Source organism: Coffea arabica, chromosome 2e (assembly GCF_036785885.1).
Source record: "Coffea arabica cultivar ET-39 chromosome 2e, Coffea Arabica ET-39 HiFi, whole genome shotgun sequence".
Taxonomy (NCBI): Eukaryota; Viridiplantae; Streptophyta; class Magnoliopsida; order Gentianales; family Rubiaceae; genus Coffea; species Coffea arabica.
In genome coordinates, this window is record NC_092313.1 from 27,669,601 (window position 1) to 27,684,695 (window position 15,095).

Consider the following 15,095-nt stretch of genomic DNA (forward strand, 5'->3'; position numbering starts at 1 on the left):
TGGACGCCTCAGCATCCATAAAAAGGATGGTTCCAGTTGGCACACGTGCTCGATTTCAGGATAAGTTTGGCAAAGAAACTAGACACACCTGAACACGTTTGCTGAAGAGTTTTTATTGAAAAACTGGGACCTCAGAAAGTTTGACATCCCATGGTGATTTCTTTTCATCTAAAAGTTGCAGAAGTAGACATATAACCAGTGGACGTATTATGCAAAGGAATGCAGTTCTTGATGTTTTGCTACAAAACTTAGGTGTTTCAAAAGTCAATCATGTCTATCTCTATTAGCATCCATTTACAGAACTATTGAAGCAATTGCAAAACTTTCACTGCAGCTCGTCTGCGTCATCCTCATCATCAAAATATGTGTGTATACCAGTCCCTCTTGGCAGTGTAGAGCAACCCGGTTCGGCCCCTGTGCTTCTTGGCTGAGACTGTCAAGAGAAAACAAGAAACCGTCACAACGTTAAGGAGAGAACAAGAGATCAAAACAATTAGAGAAAATGATACGTACATCAGTTTTTTGCTGAGTTGCAGCCGTCGGGTAGTAGTTATATGTTGACCAACTGCCACGAGGTATGACACAGGCCTTTACTTCAGATCCATCATAGTGAATTTCATAAAGACCTGGATTCCGAAGCCTCGCATTGAACTTTTTGGCAAATAGATCAACCACAGGAGCAACCAATGCACAGTCTATAGAACCCAAATAACAGACGTATGTTCTACCCAAAAATTTTACTGAATAGAAAACACACATGACATCCATTATATCGGTCAACGGTCGAGACCTGAAGACAGGAGCAGCTGCCAAAAGTTCCTTTGTCTTTGCCTCATTGACAGAAAGAGCTTCTCGCAAAGCTTCAACTTCAGACCTTACAGCAGCAATATGATCCGACATCACTGAAATCGTATCCCGGAGAAAGTTTTCTCCTTTATTCTTCCCTTCCAATTTCTTAATCTTAAGGCAGAGGAGCTCGTTTTCTAGCTTAAAAAAGTCTCTCTCTCTGCGTGCAAGCTCCACCACTGCATCTTCATATCGCAAGGCTTGCACCTTTGCAGCATACCACGTAGCCATTCCTAGATAAAAATATAAACTAAAAGTAAGTAGATATTTACAAGGGGCATAAAAGCTAGATATTTAAACAAGTCCCTTTCATTTGTTGAATTTCTGCTTTTGAAGCCTTCAAGGATGCACCAGAAAAGGAAATAAAAACATTAGCCTAATAGGATGAAAAATATCTTTTAAGTTGGTTCATATAGGTTAAATTTCTCTCCAATAGTGAGAGCTTCTCTCTCTAGAAATGAGAGCTCCTCCCCTCGCTGTAGGAGAGTGAACCTGAAAACTCCTGCCCAATAATTAAACTCAAAATTTTCAAATCCCAAAACACAACCTCCAAAACTTCAGTATGCAAGAATGATCGAGCAAAGATCTCCAAAAGATAGTTACTTAGTCACCAGTACCAATTGAACAAAGACCCGTTTGTTTACAATACCAAATACGTTTACAGATTGTGTTTTTCATATCTACCAAGACCAGTTTTTCTTCTTTGCAGCTGGAAACACACGTAATGGACCATGAGCAGGAGGCAGAATCCATGTGCACATAGTTCAGAACTTGCAATTCCTCACTCTGTGTAGAGGGGGGAGGGGGTTTTTCTTCTTTTTCTGTTTTATTTCGTTTGTAGCTAGTTTTCTTCTCTCTTACTCTTAGTTTATTGGCTCTGGCTTTTACTAGTCTTTTTAAAAATCTTCTCTCTGGTTTTGTTTCAAGGGGGCATCTGCTTCTTCAGCTGGTGGTGCAGGAGCTCTTAGCATCGAGAGATAGTACGGGGAACATCGTGAGCTGCCCAAAAGAAGATGGAGGAAGTCCTTGTTAGTGCACTGAAAAGGTTTGATCTGTCAGAAAAAGAGGTCGAAGGAATAGATCTAGAGGATGAGGACGTGGAGCTAAGCATACAGGACTGTAGGGGAAGTCTAGTGGGGAGAATAATGGGTGACAAGATTGCTAATTTCACAGGAGTTAAAAATTTCACTAATCATGTCTGGGGGTACCCCAGAAACCTAAGAGTGATGGAAATAGGACCCAATGTTTTCCAGTTTCAGTTCGAGAAGGAAGCTGAAAGAGAAAGAGTGCTAAGAGGAGGACCATGGATCCTGGATAATCAAGTGTTAGTGATTAGAGAATGGAATGCAGGTTTTGAAAAGAAAATTGAGTGCTTCAGATTCTCACCTTTTTGGATTCAGATATGGAATTTGCCAACCCACTGGATGAGCAGTGCAGCGGGAGTAAAGATCGGAAGGGTGTTTTGAAATGTAAAGGAAGCCATTATACCTCCAGGAGGGGGGAAAGAGGGGAGGCACATGAAGATATTGGCAGAGGTAGACCTATTACGACCTCTTATCAGAGGCACCACTGTAAAGCTCAATGGGGAAGTAGTTTGGGTAGAATTTAAGTATGAAAGATGCCCGGATTTCTGCTATAAATGTGGGATAATAGGTCATGGAGATAAGGTGTGTAAACTGGAAATGAACTTGAATCAGACGCATAGAGAGGCTCAGTTTGGACCATGGATGAGAGCAGGAAACATTATGCTATCTCCAATTAGGGAGGGTACTGGGAAGGAGATGGTGGTAAAAAACCATACCAAAGGACAAGGGGAGGAAAGAGTTGAATCAGATAGGACAATGGGAGTTCTAGATACAAGGAAGCAAATTGAAAAGAAAGGAATAACAGAAGGGGGAGGAAAAGGGGTTGGGGGAGAGAAAGAGGGAAAGATAGAAAATGTAAGGGACAAAGGGGAGGAGATTGGGAAAAGAAATGATAGAGGGGAAAGGGAGGGGGGGAGTATGAAGGTATGGCAGAAAGAAAATCTACAACGGGTAGGAGTGAATGAGCTACCAAATAAGAAAATGGATGAGGAGAATAAATCAAGCGTGATGGAGAACAAAATGGATATGGATGGGCAGGACCTGGAGGCGGGCACAGGAAACACATCTTTATCAGCTCAAATGGACATTACAAATGTGAGTATGGAAGGGGAAAACCAAGGAAAGCTGGTGCTGATGACTAATCAAGGAATGGAAGAAAAAAGAAAACAACAAAGAGGATTTCACAGATCAAAAAGATTACCACTAAGAGAAATGAAGACAAACATCCAGGTTGCGGCAAAAGGAGGAAAAAGGAAAATGAGTGGAGCAAGAGAGGAGGGGGAACCAATGGAGGAGGATGACTGGGAGGAACCATTACATAAACTACTCAAGAAGGAGGTCCAAAAGCTAAAAGAGCAAGGGGAATTGGAGGCTATCCCTGGAATGCCTCCACTGTGCAAATGAAGGCACTAGTGTGGAATTGTCGAGGTGTGGGAGGACCCTTGACAATTCCCCAACTAAAGGAGATGATATATCTCCACTTTCCAAGTATTGTGTTCCTGAGAGAGACAAAAAACAAAAAAATAGTGATGGAAAAAGTAAAGAGGCAACTGAATTTCGATCAATGTTATGTGGTAGATCTGGTTGGCAAGGCAGGAGGTTTAACTCTGTTCTGGAAGGAGGAGGTGGTGGAAAGTATCAATGATGGTAACTTCTTCATAGAGGTAAAAATAAAGGACCTGGAGGCAAAGTGTGAATGGTGGCTAGTGGGAGTGTATGCTAGTACTGAGGAAAACGTTAGGAAAGAGCAATGGAGAAGGATAGAGCAAAAAAAGAATTGGGGGGATCACTGGATCTTAGTGGGGGACTTTAATGATATAAGATCAGGGGAAGAAAAATGGGGGGGGGAGAGTGAGAGCTGAGGGTAGCTTCAGAGAGTTTAATAGGTTTATAAAGGAAAATGAATTGGTGGAAATAGCTTTTGAAGGAAAACCATGGACATGGTGTAACCAATGGGAAGGGGAGGGAGAGGTGAGAGAGAGACTAGATAGATGTTTAGGTTCAGTAAACTGGTACCAACACTTTGAAAAGGCAATTTGTATTCATCAAGAAAACGAAGCCTCAGATCACAGTTTTCTTATCCTGGACACTATCCCCAATCAGAGAAAAACAAAAAGAAGGTTTTATTTTGACCAAAGGTGGGCAAGAAATGGGGAAAGTAAAGGTATCATAGAAGCTGCATGGGGAACGGAACAGAAGGGATCAAGAATGTTCAAAGTGATGAGGAAAATTAAAGAATGTCGAATGGCACTGTTGATATGGAACAGAAAGTTGAGGATGAACTCTGGGATGAAAATGGAACAGATTAAAAAGAAGATGCAGGAATTAAAAGAGTCAAATGGAGAAGGGATACGAGGGCAGCTAGTGGATATGAAACTTCAACTCAGCAAAGCATACAAAGAGGAGGAACTTTACTGGAGTCAGAAAGCAAGATGCAGGTGGCTGCAGGAAGGGGACAAGAACACTGCTTATTTCCATGCAAGTGTGATGGCCACAAGGAAAAGGAACAAAATCACAGCCTTACAGAGGAGCAATGGGGAATGGTGCGAAACTGAACAAGAAATGACAAAGGAAATTGCAGCTATTACCAACAGCTGCTTACAACAGCAAATTCTGAACAGGAGCAAGATGTAACACTCAAGGTGTTCCAAGTACTATCTCAAGACAGATGAATGAGCAACTGATACAACCAGTGAAGGAAGAAGAAATCAAAAAAGCTCTTTTTTCTATGCATCCAAATAAATCTCCTGGCACTGATGGTATGTATCCGCTTTTTTTTCAAAAATATTGGGATATTGTCTGCATAGATGTGGTTAATGCAGTAACTAGTTTTTTCCATACGGGAAATATGTTGAGGGCTGCTAACGAAACTCTTATCACTCTGATTCCTAAGGTTGATAACCCTTTAAATTTGACTCAGTATAGGCCTATCAGTCTGTGTAATACCATGTATAAAATCATATCCAAAGTGCTGGCTAATAGGCTTAACATTGTGCTAAACAAGTGCATCAGTGAGTCTCAATCTGCTTTTGTTCCTGGAAGGCAGATTATGGATAATGTCCTTATTGCACAAGAAGTCATGCATTTTCTCAAAAACAAAAAAAAAGGGAGAGTAGGCTATATGGCTCTAAAGCTAGATATGTCTAAGGCTTACGACAGGGTGGAATGAAAATTTGTAGGGAGAATGATGATGCGCATGGGCTTCTGTCCTATTTTTGTTCGATGGATTATGGCTTGTGTTTCCTCTGTGTCCTATTCTTTTAACCTGAATGGAGAAAGGGTGGGATTTATCACAGCCAGTAGGGGGCTGAGACAAGGGGACCCCCTTTCTCCGTATCTTTTTCTAATTTGTGCAGAGGGACTCTCTTACATGATCAACAGGGAGATGAACCAAGGAAAAATCACAGGAATCAAAGTATGCAAAAACAGCCCCCAAATATCGCACATATTTTTTGCTGATGATTCGGTAATCTGTTGCAAAGCAACAGTTCAAGAGGCAAAGCAAATAAAGGAAATCTTACAGGCCTACTCAAAGGCGTCGGGGCAAGTGATCAATTGTGACAAATCAGCTGTGTACTTCAGCAGGAACACTACTAGACAGGCCAGAGAAGATGTGTGTCAAGAGCTAGGGGACATGAGGGAAGCAAGCAGTGGTAGATACTTGGGTCTGCCTATGGCGATAGGAAGATCAAAGAACCAAGTTTTTGGGTACATCAAGAGCTCAATCATGAACAAATTGAAAGGTTGGAAAAACAAAATGTTGAGTTCAGCTGGAAAAGAAGTCCTGATAAAGTCAGTGATTCAAGCTATGCCAAATTATGCCATGGCTTGCTTCAAGCTGCCGAAAGGATTGTGCAAGGAAATATGCAAGTGTATAGCGAATTTCTGGTGGGGAAGTGGGCAACAAGACAGGAAAATGCATTGGTTAAGTTGGAAAAAATTATCAGAAGTTAAAGGAAAGGGGGGATTGGGTTTTAGAGATCTGGAAGCTTTTAATGAAGCCTTACTTGCTAAGCAGCTTTGGAGAATTCTAACTTCCCCAAATCTGCTAATGAGTAAAGTGATCAGAGCAAAATACTTAAAAGATCCAAATACGCTGGAAAACACCCCCCCACAATCAGCATCATGGTCATGGAAAAGCATTCACAGCGCAGGGAGATTGATCCAGAGAGGCATGTGGAAAAGGATAGGAGATGGAAGCAAGGTGAACATCTGGAAGGATAGGTGGATAATGGGATCAAGAACAGGTACAGTAACAACAAGTCGTTCTCCAAACTGTCAGATTCAGACAGTGAACCAGCTAATAAAAGATGGAAGATGGAATGCAGAAATTATAAAGCAAATCCTCAATCCAGAGGATAGTATGAAGATAATCAGTATGCCACTCAGCTGTTTTAGAAGAAGAAAAGACAGGTTTTTCTGGAGCTTCTCCAAATCAGGGCTGTACACAGTGAAAACAGGATACGCAAATGTTGTGCAGGAAAAGAGCAATGAAATGAGAAGAGAAAGGATAGGAGAGGAAACAAGTTGGGAAATCAGAAAGCATAGCATTTGGAAACGTCTCTGGAAACTGAACTTGGAACATAAGCTGAAACTTTTCATCTGGAGGAGTTTGCAAAACAGCTTAGCTACCAAGGAGACAATCTATAACAGAACAGGCAAAGGTGACAGGATATGTAGTGGGTGTGGGGAGGAAGTAGAAACTATGGAGCACATATTTTTTCAATGCTCGATAGCTCAAACAGTTTGGAAAGTAGCACCAGTGAGATGGGATGGATTGCAAGATCTCCAAAATAATCTGTGGAGATGGTGGGAAGCAGTTTCACAAACTGAGAAAATGGAAAAAGGAAAGGAAAGAATCTGCTTAACAGCAAACAGACTGTGGCAGATATGGAAATCACGGAACAAGGCCCAATTTGAAAATGAGAAAGGAGAAGCAAGGAAAATAATTGGGAAGGCACAACAGGAGTGGATTGAATATGAGGAGGTGACAGGAAGAGAAAGGAAGGATATGGAGGGAGTAGGGTCAGATCAGCAGAGAAGGGTTAGGGAACCACCAAAAGAAGGTATCATCAGAATTCACACGGACGCGGCTATAAGCGCAAAGCTGATCAGAACAGGAAAGGGGATAATAGCAAGGCACTGGACAGGAGATATTATGAGGGCAAGAGGTGTAATGGAGATGAAAATAGGAGAGGCACTAATGGAAGAATCCTTAACCATTAGAATGGCACTCCAAATGGCAAGACAAGCAGGATGGGGAAAGGTAGAAGTGATGTCAGATTGTAAAACAGCAGTCGACATGATCACAAGCAACAATGTGCAGGATGGTCATATAGCAACCATCTTGGAAGACATTGAGGACCTAATCAAAGGATTTGATTTTTGCACAGTCTCTTTTGTACCTAGATCAGCTAATGTAGGAAGTCATAGGCTAGCACAATTTGCAACAAAGCTAGTTAATGACATTGACTGGTAAAACAACTTCCCAACGTGGCTAATAGAAGCAGCCAACAAAGATTGGAGGGCTGAGGCCACCTTTTGTAATTAAGTTCTTGTAGTATCAAGTTAATCTATAAAATGACATTTAACGTTTGTTGAAAAAAAAATAATAGGATGAAAAATAACATGCAGCAAAGGTGAAGCAGAAGGGGAAACTGATAATACTCTTGACATGGATGCTATCTAGTCATGTAGCTTTTGGATGCAGTTACAGTATGCTTTCTAGTAATGTTGGAGAAAATCTAAACTGTTTCAAATTCGAATTGGATATAACCAAATTCAGTTAAGATGAACTGGTGAAGTGAGAACTGAGATCGAATGAGGACTGAGATGGAGACGTAGAGTGCGGCGGAGAGCAGCTTCAATTTGGGAGTAAAGCTTTGAAGGGCTGAAGGCAGAGTCGCAGGAGAAGAAGATGAAGAAGACTTCGTTAAACTCGTTTTTGTTTCTTAGATTGACTAGAAATTTTCTAGATGTGCAAGGCACAGCCAATGCCCAATTTGTTGTGTAAAAAGTATTCAAAAATTCCCTATAACTCTCATTTTTAAAATGAATAGAACATGAAAGATCTTAAAATACTCTTTAACTGGTCTTTGGTCCTAACTATGATAGTCACTAACATGACAATGCGGCAAAAGTCAAAAACAATCGATGAAATTAATGTTTCTAAGTCTATCAAAGTATCGTTTCCAATGGAATTTACAGATAATTCAAGCCATTGCACGACATTAAAGGATCATTCAGCATACAAACACAAAGGCAAAAGTAAAATCATTTTTGTTTAGGACCAAACAGTAAGCTAAAGAACATCTCTCAAATCATCTAATACTCCATAACAATGGGACACGTTAATTTTCAGAAAACTAAACCAGTGTAGTGGTAAAGCTACCTTTAGAAGCAAATCATCAAACACAAAGCATGCTACTATTGTAAGAGATGATCACACACCTTAGACGTTTACTTTGCTGTGCTTCTTCTTGATTCTTTCAAACTTACAAAACAATCAATAATAACAAAAGCAAGCATTTCTGCTAGGAGGTCAATTTTGGGGAAAAAAAAAGGCTGGAAAAACTCAACAATAAATTCATCAAATGGCTGAAAATTGATGCGAAAGTGTGAGTTTTTCTTCATGTTTTTTGCTAGGAAGGCAAATAGGGGTGGGAAGGGGAGATGTATAGTGCTTTCCCCTCTTTGATTCTCTCCTTTTTCTGGGGAAAAAATAATTGCATGGTTGGGAGATGAGATAGTGTACATAGAAGGCAACTCGGAAGGGCAAGCATAAATTGGGGGGGAAAATCACTAATTTTTTGGCCAACAAGAATGATTTTTTAAATATACTTTATTAATATTTTGATGCCTTAAAATACAACATAAAACCAGTAAAGCGCAGCCATATCTTCTTAAGAAGCATAAGCGAAAACTTATCATAAGAGTAAATAGCCAAACATATAGACACATAACACTAATATTAAAATATTTAAAATATCAGCCCATATAATATTAACAAAAATTTCACCAAATTAATGATCCAAATCAAAGGTAAACTGACCTGGAATGAACAGAAATTTTACTGTAAAACCTTTTCTATTTTCGGACCAAAGCTGAAAATTACAAAAAAAAAATACTGATCAGTATATATGGTCGTGGTGCAAAAAAATAAAGAAAAAAAGAATGGCAAGAAATGTATTTACCAGGATGCAAGGGAACAAAAGGCACCAAACCACTTGCGAGGATTTTCCACTTTCCAAACAAAGCTGAAAATACCAAAAAAAAAAAAAAAAACTAATTGTATAGCATTCGTGTGTCTGCTATGCGAAGAGGAAAAAAGCAAACAAGTTTTAAATTTTTCTTTACCATAGAAGAATACACCAAAAGGCAAGAAACCTCTCTATTTTTCTTTTCACCTATGAGAAAATGAAATAAGATGTATATCCTATAAAGCCTCTAACCTCAAGCGCCATTTTCTATTCCTCCGGTTTTTAATACTGATTCTACTTCCCTCTTACTAAGCAGCCATCAAATCGAAGCCGAGAGAGTAAAATTTAGAGTCAGAAATTGTTGACAAAGAACTGAAGGTTGAGAAATAAGGGTTCATACGGGCTTAGTGAATCAGACGAGGGACCATTTTTTGGGCAAAAATCCCTGAATTTTAGGGTAAAAGTGTACACCTAATCTATGGAAAAATTTGTGGGTTTCATGTTTGCAATTACGAATACCTGATAAAAGGAAGAAATCTACAGTGAAAATAAGAAAGAAATTGCGGTGATTGTCAGGCATTAAAAAGGAAGATAAAGGGGGAAAAAGAAACAGAGAAGCCAGAGAGAGAAGAGACAGGAGACTTACCCAAAACAGAGAAGAGACGGGAGAAGGAAGATAACAATCATCAGTTTGATGCAGATTAAGTAGGAATGTGTCAGGCTGGCAAGTGAATTTCTGGAATTGAATTGAATTTGAAACAGAGAAGCCAGAGAGAGAAGAGACAGGAGACTTACCCAAAACAGAGAAGAGACGGGAGAAGGAAGATAACAATCATCAGTTTGATGCAGATTAAGTAGGAATGTGTCAGGCTGGCAAGTGAATTTCTGGAATTGAATTGAATTTGGGGGAAGAAATCAGAAAGAGGAAATGAGATTGGGGAAGAAGAGAAGAGAAGAGAAGAGAAGAGAGTTGAGCGGGAATTGACAGACAAGAGAGAGAAAGAGGCAACAAGATTCTTATTCATTAATGACATAAACGAAAATCTGTTACTGGAGGGCTATTTATGTAATTGGCCCTCAACTAATTCTGCACTATCATACAAGCACCGCCATTCCTTTAGTAGAACGACGTAGTGTTGCTTCTGAAGTCTTAAACGCACAATCCCTTGCATTAAACGACACTTTCTTGTTCCTGACAGAATGTCTCAGAAATCCCAACCCAGAAGGACAAGACAAATGAAGAATGCCCCTCGAAGAACTGTAACGAGACTCAGGAAACTTTTCTACCCTTTTCCCCACTTCTTCTGCTACTACATAGAGACTACAAGAATATGACCGATTCGGTTAACTACTTTGCCAAGTCAGCCTAACTGCCTAACCAAATTGCCAACTCGGCATAACTTTCTACCCCACTAATTTCCCTGCCCCTTATTTGGTCATTAACTTTGGAAGTATTGTATACTAAAGAACTTATATAAAGTGGGAATGGTGCTTAAATTGGTTGTTGGTCTTTGGTCTTTCGTCATCCTCCTCATGCGGAAATCACGTGCCCCTGCATTGGAAGTAGGGTGGCAATTTTTTATATGACCCGAAAACAAGACACGAATCTAACACAAAATCAATGGATTTGGGTTGAGATTTTGGGGGTTCGGGTTAGAATCGGGTCGAACCCGATGAACCCGAAAGAAAAACAGGTCGATTTCAGGTCAATCCATGGTGACCTGATATGACTCGATATGACCCGTTTATGAATTAAAAATAATTTAATAAACATAAAAATTATTTTATCTAACTAAACTAAATCATTCTTTTTTTCAAAGGCATTAATTACTTAATCCTAAATGAATTTATTTAACTTGTGTGAAGTTGAAATTATTATATTTGGACAAATAATATATTATATTATTTTTTACTTTTATTATACTGTTTTAATTTATTTTATATTTGGTTTGGGATAAAACACCTTTATGGTGTTTAATTTATTTTAGATTTGGTTTGAAATTATTTATTTAAATTTTTATTACTTGATGATGTAATTAATTTTGTGAGATTGATTTTATTAAAAATTATAATGATAAATTAATAAATTAAAATTAAATTTTGGATCGACCCGCCAACTCGAAATTTTCGAGTTCGTGTCAGACATTCTGACCCGTTTCGGATTGGCGGGTCAGGTTCGGGTTAGCAGATTTTTTGTTATACTTAGATCTCAACCCGACCCGCTAACCTGAACTCGACCCGATTGCCACCCCTAGTTGGAAGGGACCGCTTAAATTGGCTGCTGTTTTTTTTTGCTCCGTCATTCATCATCATGCACGCATCCCCTGCACCATATTATAGTTAGTTTGCTATTTTTTATTTTATAATATTATATATATATATATGATTTTTCCTTTAAATCATTCCATTCCTATGATTTTTCCCTTTAAATAATTCTATATTATTTATTATTTATATTTATTATTATATTATCATTCTAATAATCGAATATGCTATTGTGTGCTCAAGTTATTGTGCTTTCGGTATTTTTTTTCCCTATTTTCTTCTGTGTATTCTATTGTAATAGATTTTTTTATTTCCGTTTTGGTTTGGCTGCTTTTTTTCCCAATCATGATAATAATGTATACAATGTATCTAGCATTTTATATTTGTAATTATATTTTGTTTGTTGCATTTATATTTTCCTCATTTTTTATTGATTTTGTCAATAAATTGATATAATAGAAAAACAAATGCTGGTGAGTCTCCAAAATTTTTTTTACAGACCCTTTTGTGATAATTAATTTTATTATCATAGTAAAGGTTACGAAATTATATGTAATGAACCAGCTGAGTCTATTTCTTATTATTAGATATTTATTTTTTCGCATGTTCCGTGTGCATATGTATTTTTTTGTATTTCTCTCTTGATTAATTAATCTAAATAACACATACAAAGTTCATATGTTGTGGCCTTTCCCTTTTTTATGCATTTAAATTTTAGCCTCTTTAAAGATCCCAGTCATTGCATTTAACTTCTATTCCAGTCATTCATTACTTCCACTGTCATCAGCCGTTCTATCATTAGTAGTCTTGTCGTTTAGGTTCAGCCCATATGATGTAGGATTGTATTGTTCCAATGACAATAAAAAAATCCTTTCAATCTTTTTTATAAACTGTTTTGTCATAATTTTTTCTTCTTTTTTACGGTTCAAAAACTCCGGCCTTGTTTGGAAGCCAAGTTTTTTATCAAGTTTATCTGTTATAAGTTTTTTAAAAATTTTAACTACAGTAATCTCAAAAAAAATTTCAAAATTTTTAAACTATACACTTCAAAATATTCAAAAATCTACACATTTCAAAAACTTTTTAAAAAAATTTCTACAGTAAGTTACAGTAAAATTTTAAACAAACTCTCGAAAAACTCACCTTCCAAATAGGGTCCAGTATTCAGTTTTTTCCCCCATGCTTTGCTTTCTCCTTTTTTTCTTTATTTAATATATATTATATATTTTTATTATTTATTATTTATTATTGCTACTTAATTAATGATGAATTAATGATATGATAAAGCAGCAAAATTTCTTTCATCTAATCTAATCTTATCAGCAGCGAACGATAGGGCGTTCCATTTTTGAAAATGAGTGGACGTGGCCTTTTTTTTGGAATCCAATCCTATAATTTTTCCTTTAAGTAATTCTATATTATTATATTATATTATTCTAATAATGGAATATGCAATTGTGTGCTCAAGTTATTGTGCTTACGGTATTTGTTTATTTCCCTATTTTCTTCTGAGTATTCTCTTGTACTAGATGTCTTTAATTTCGTTTTGGTTTGGCTCCTTTTTTTTCCCAATCATGATAATAATATATACAATGTATGTAGCATTTTTTTATAATGATATTTTGTTCGTTACGTTTACATTTTCCTCATTTTTTGATTGATTTTGTCAATAAATTGATATATAAAAAAAAAGAACAAGTGCTGGTAAGTCTCCAAAACTTTTTTTACAGACCCTTTTGCGATAATTAATTTTATCATAGTAAAGGTAACGAAAATATATGTCATGAACCAGCTGAGTCTATTTCTTATTATTGGATATTTATTTTGCATGTTTTGTGTGCATATGTATTTTTTTGCATTTTTCCCTTGATTAATCTAAATAATGCATACAAAGTTCATATAGTGTGGCCTTTCCTTTTATATTTTTGTGCTTTTAAATTTTGGCTAATTTCTTAAAATATATGTATAAAAAAAACATCCTACAAATGTACATATGACAGGGGGTGTTTCTCATTCTATACCTGCCGCGCTGACTCAGTACGGCAGCATAATGAATTTTCCTGTCCCCATCAGAAGCTGTCAGCTCCAAAGATGTCAGTGGAAATGTGTTAGTCGTTGTCGTACTGACTGTGCACGGTAGCGGTCAGAGAGCGGCAGAAATGACTCAGCACGGTAGCGGCCGACAGTTCTAATTTTTTGCAGCCGCTGCCGTGCACAGTCAGCACGGCAGGGGCTGACATGGGCCAAAATATTTTTTTTTTACGGAAATTGGTTTTTAAAGTTAGGGTTTAGGATTTTTGGGTTAGGGTTTTTGCATTAAGGTTTTAGAGTTAGGGTTTAGGGTTTTAGGGTTTGGTATTTCAAATTAATAACAGGGCCAACGCTAATTCTTGTCTAGTTTTATCTGTAAATCAATAAATAATTATCAAATTACAACAAGGGATTTTCCTTTCTTTTGTTTTGTGTATACTTAAAGTAATCAATGTATTTATTTTTATAAAAATACTCTGTCTGCAGGGGCTAGTTTCTTAGAAAATAACAAAAAAAATTTCAGTGGGCTTACATTTGGGAGTTATTCATGGACTAATATTTGGCCTTCATTAGAGGGTAGAGCATTGCCTTGTTTAGGTTTTAAATTTAATTACTTTAGTTTTGAGTTGGACTTACTCGTATATTTCATTTGAGCTTACATTCATTGTATTAGACTCATGTGGGTAATTTATGTTTGGATAAGACGCCTCAGCCAAATGTCGGAATTTGTTATGGAACTCGGTTGGGTTAAAGAATATGGAGCAAGCTTTTGTTTTTATATTTCCTTTGCTTTTCTTTTAATATGTAGTTTTAGATATTTTATGTGTTTTAAGCATTCGCAAATTTTCTGAAAATTTGATTGTGGTCTTATGTTCATTGATTTTCATCTAAGTCCATAAAATGTATTTATAATTTGTCCCCTAACTTTTGCATAATTATGCTAGGGCCTCAACATTTGCAAAAACTGGATATAATGTCTCATTTTTGGAGTCCTGGCCTTTCTTTATGATGTTAATGTGTATTTTGGTGAATTAATTCTGACCTTTTAGGTATAATTAGGGGTTTAAATAAATTTATTAAGTTTAGGATTTTAATTAAACAACTTTAAAAACTAGTATGAATAATCTTTTGTTTGTAGATTTGTAAATCACTTTGGTAGTCTAATTAGCCTAAATTTGAGTAGCAAACGAATAAAAGGTTAGTAAAAAAACTGATTTTTGCAGAATTTGCATTTGGGCCCTTAGATTTTAAAATTTATATTGTTACCCTGAATTTTTAATTTTTTAAGTTTATCCTCGATGAATCTTTGTTGCCTTTATCATTAAGATTGTCCTAAACTCTTTAATCCATCACTCATGTTTGTAACATTAGTTTATTATTTGTTATTAACAAACACGTTAGTTGGTTTCGTTTTAATGACATTGGATAAAGTATTTAGGGTTGCACTTTTGTATTTAGGGTTTAGGGTTTAAGTAATTAGGGTTTGAGATGGAAATGAAATTAAACGTAGATGAAATTTAAAGTTAAGGAAAGTAGCATTCATTAGATAAATACCTAACATAGTCATTATTTACAAAGTCAATGCTTAGGGCACATATTACCTTTGCTCTTGCCCTTACCCTTACCAATATTTTGCGACGTTGTAGAAGGACAGCAAAATCTCTTCGGT

The 15,095-nt window shown here is 36.9% G+C and overlaps 1 protein-coding gene across 4 annotated transcripts; it reads right to left on the reverse strand.

Annotated features, from left to right (window-relative positions):
• Positions 1 to 97: 97 nt before the first annotated feature.
• On the reverse strand, positions 98 to 10,144 carry LOC140036952 (uncharacterized). 4 transcript variants are annotated; one of them, XM_072080235.1, is made up of 6 exons: positions 9,777 to 10,144; positions 9,125 to 9,187; positions 8,983 to 9,034; positions 1,708 to 1,845; positions 514 to 1,079; positions 98 to 433 (listed from the first exon to the last, which is right to left on the reverse strand). In XM_072080235.1, the coding sequence occupies exons 5-6, from the start codon at positions 1,075 to 1,077 to the stop codon at positions 326 to 328; spliced, it is 672 nt and encodes a 223-aa protein (XP_071936336.1). In that variant the 5' UTR covers positions 1,078 to 1,079; positions 1,708 to 1,845; positions 8,983 to 9,034; positions 9,125 to 9,187; positions 9,777 to 10,144; the 3' UTR covers positions 98 to 325. The 4 variants fall into 4 exon arrangements, with proteins under 4 accessions (XP_071936336.1, XP_071936334.1, XP_071936335.1 ...); XM_072080233.1 differs by lacking the exon at positions 1,708 to 1,845 and having other exon boundaries at positions 9,125 to 9,173; XM_072080234.1 differs by lacking the exon at positions 1,708 to 1,845.
• Positions 10,145 to 15,095: the final 4,951 nt, after the last annotated feature.

What these genes read in the sequence shown, in the direction of transcription:
- LOC140036952 (XM_072080233.1), bottom strand. Translation starts at nt 9,817, where the DNA reads ATGATTGTTATCTTCCTTCTCCCGTCTCTTCTCTGTTTTGG. An exon ending in CCGTCTCTTCTCTGTTTTGG is followed by an intron (nt 9,174 to 9,776) that starts GTAAGTCTCCTG and finishes TTGTTTGGAAAG; the next exon opens with TGGAAAATCCTCGCAAGTGG. An exon ending in TTTTGTTCCCTTGCATCCTG is followed by an intron (nt 9,035 to 9,124) that starts GTAAATACATTT and finishes TGTAATTTTCAG; the next exon opens with CTTTGGTCCGAAAATAGAAA.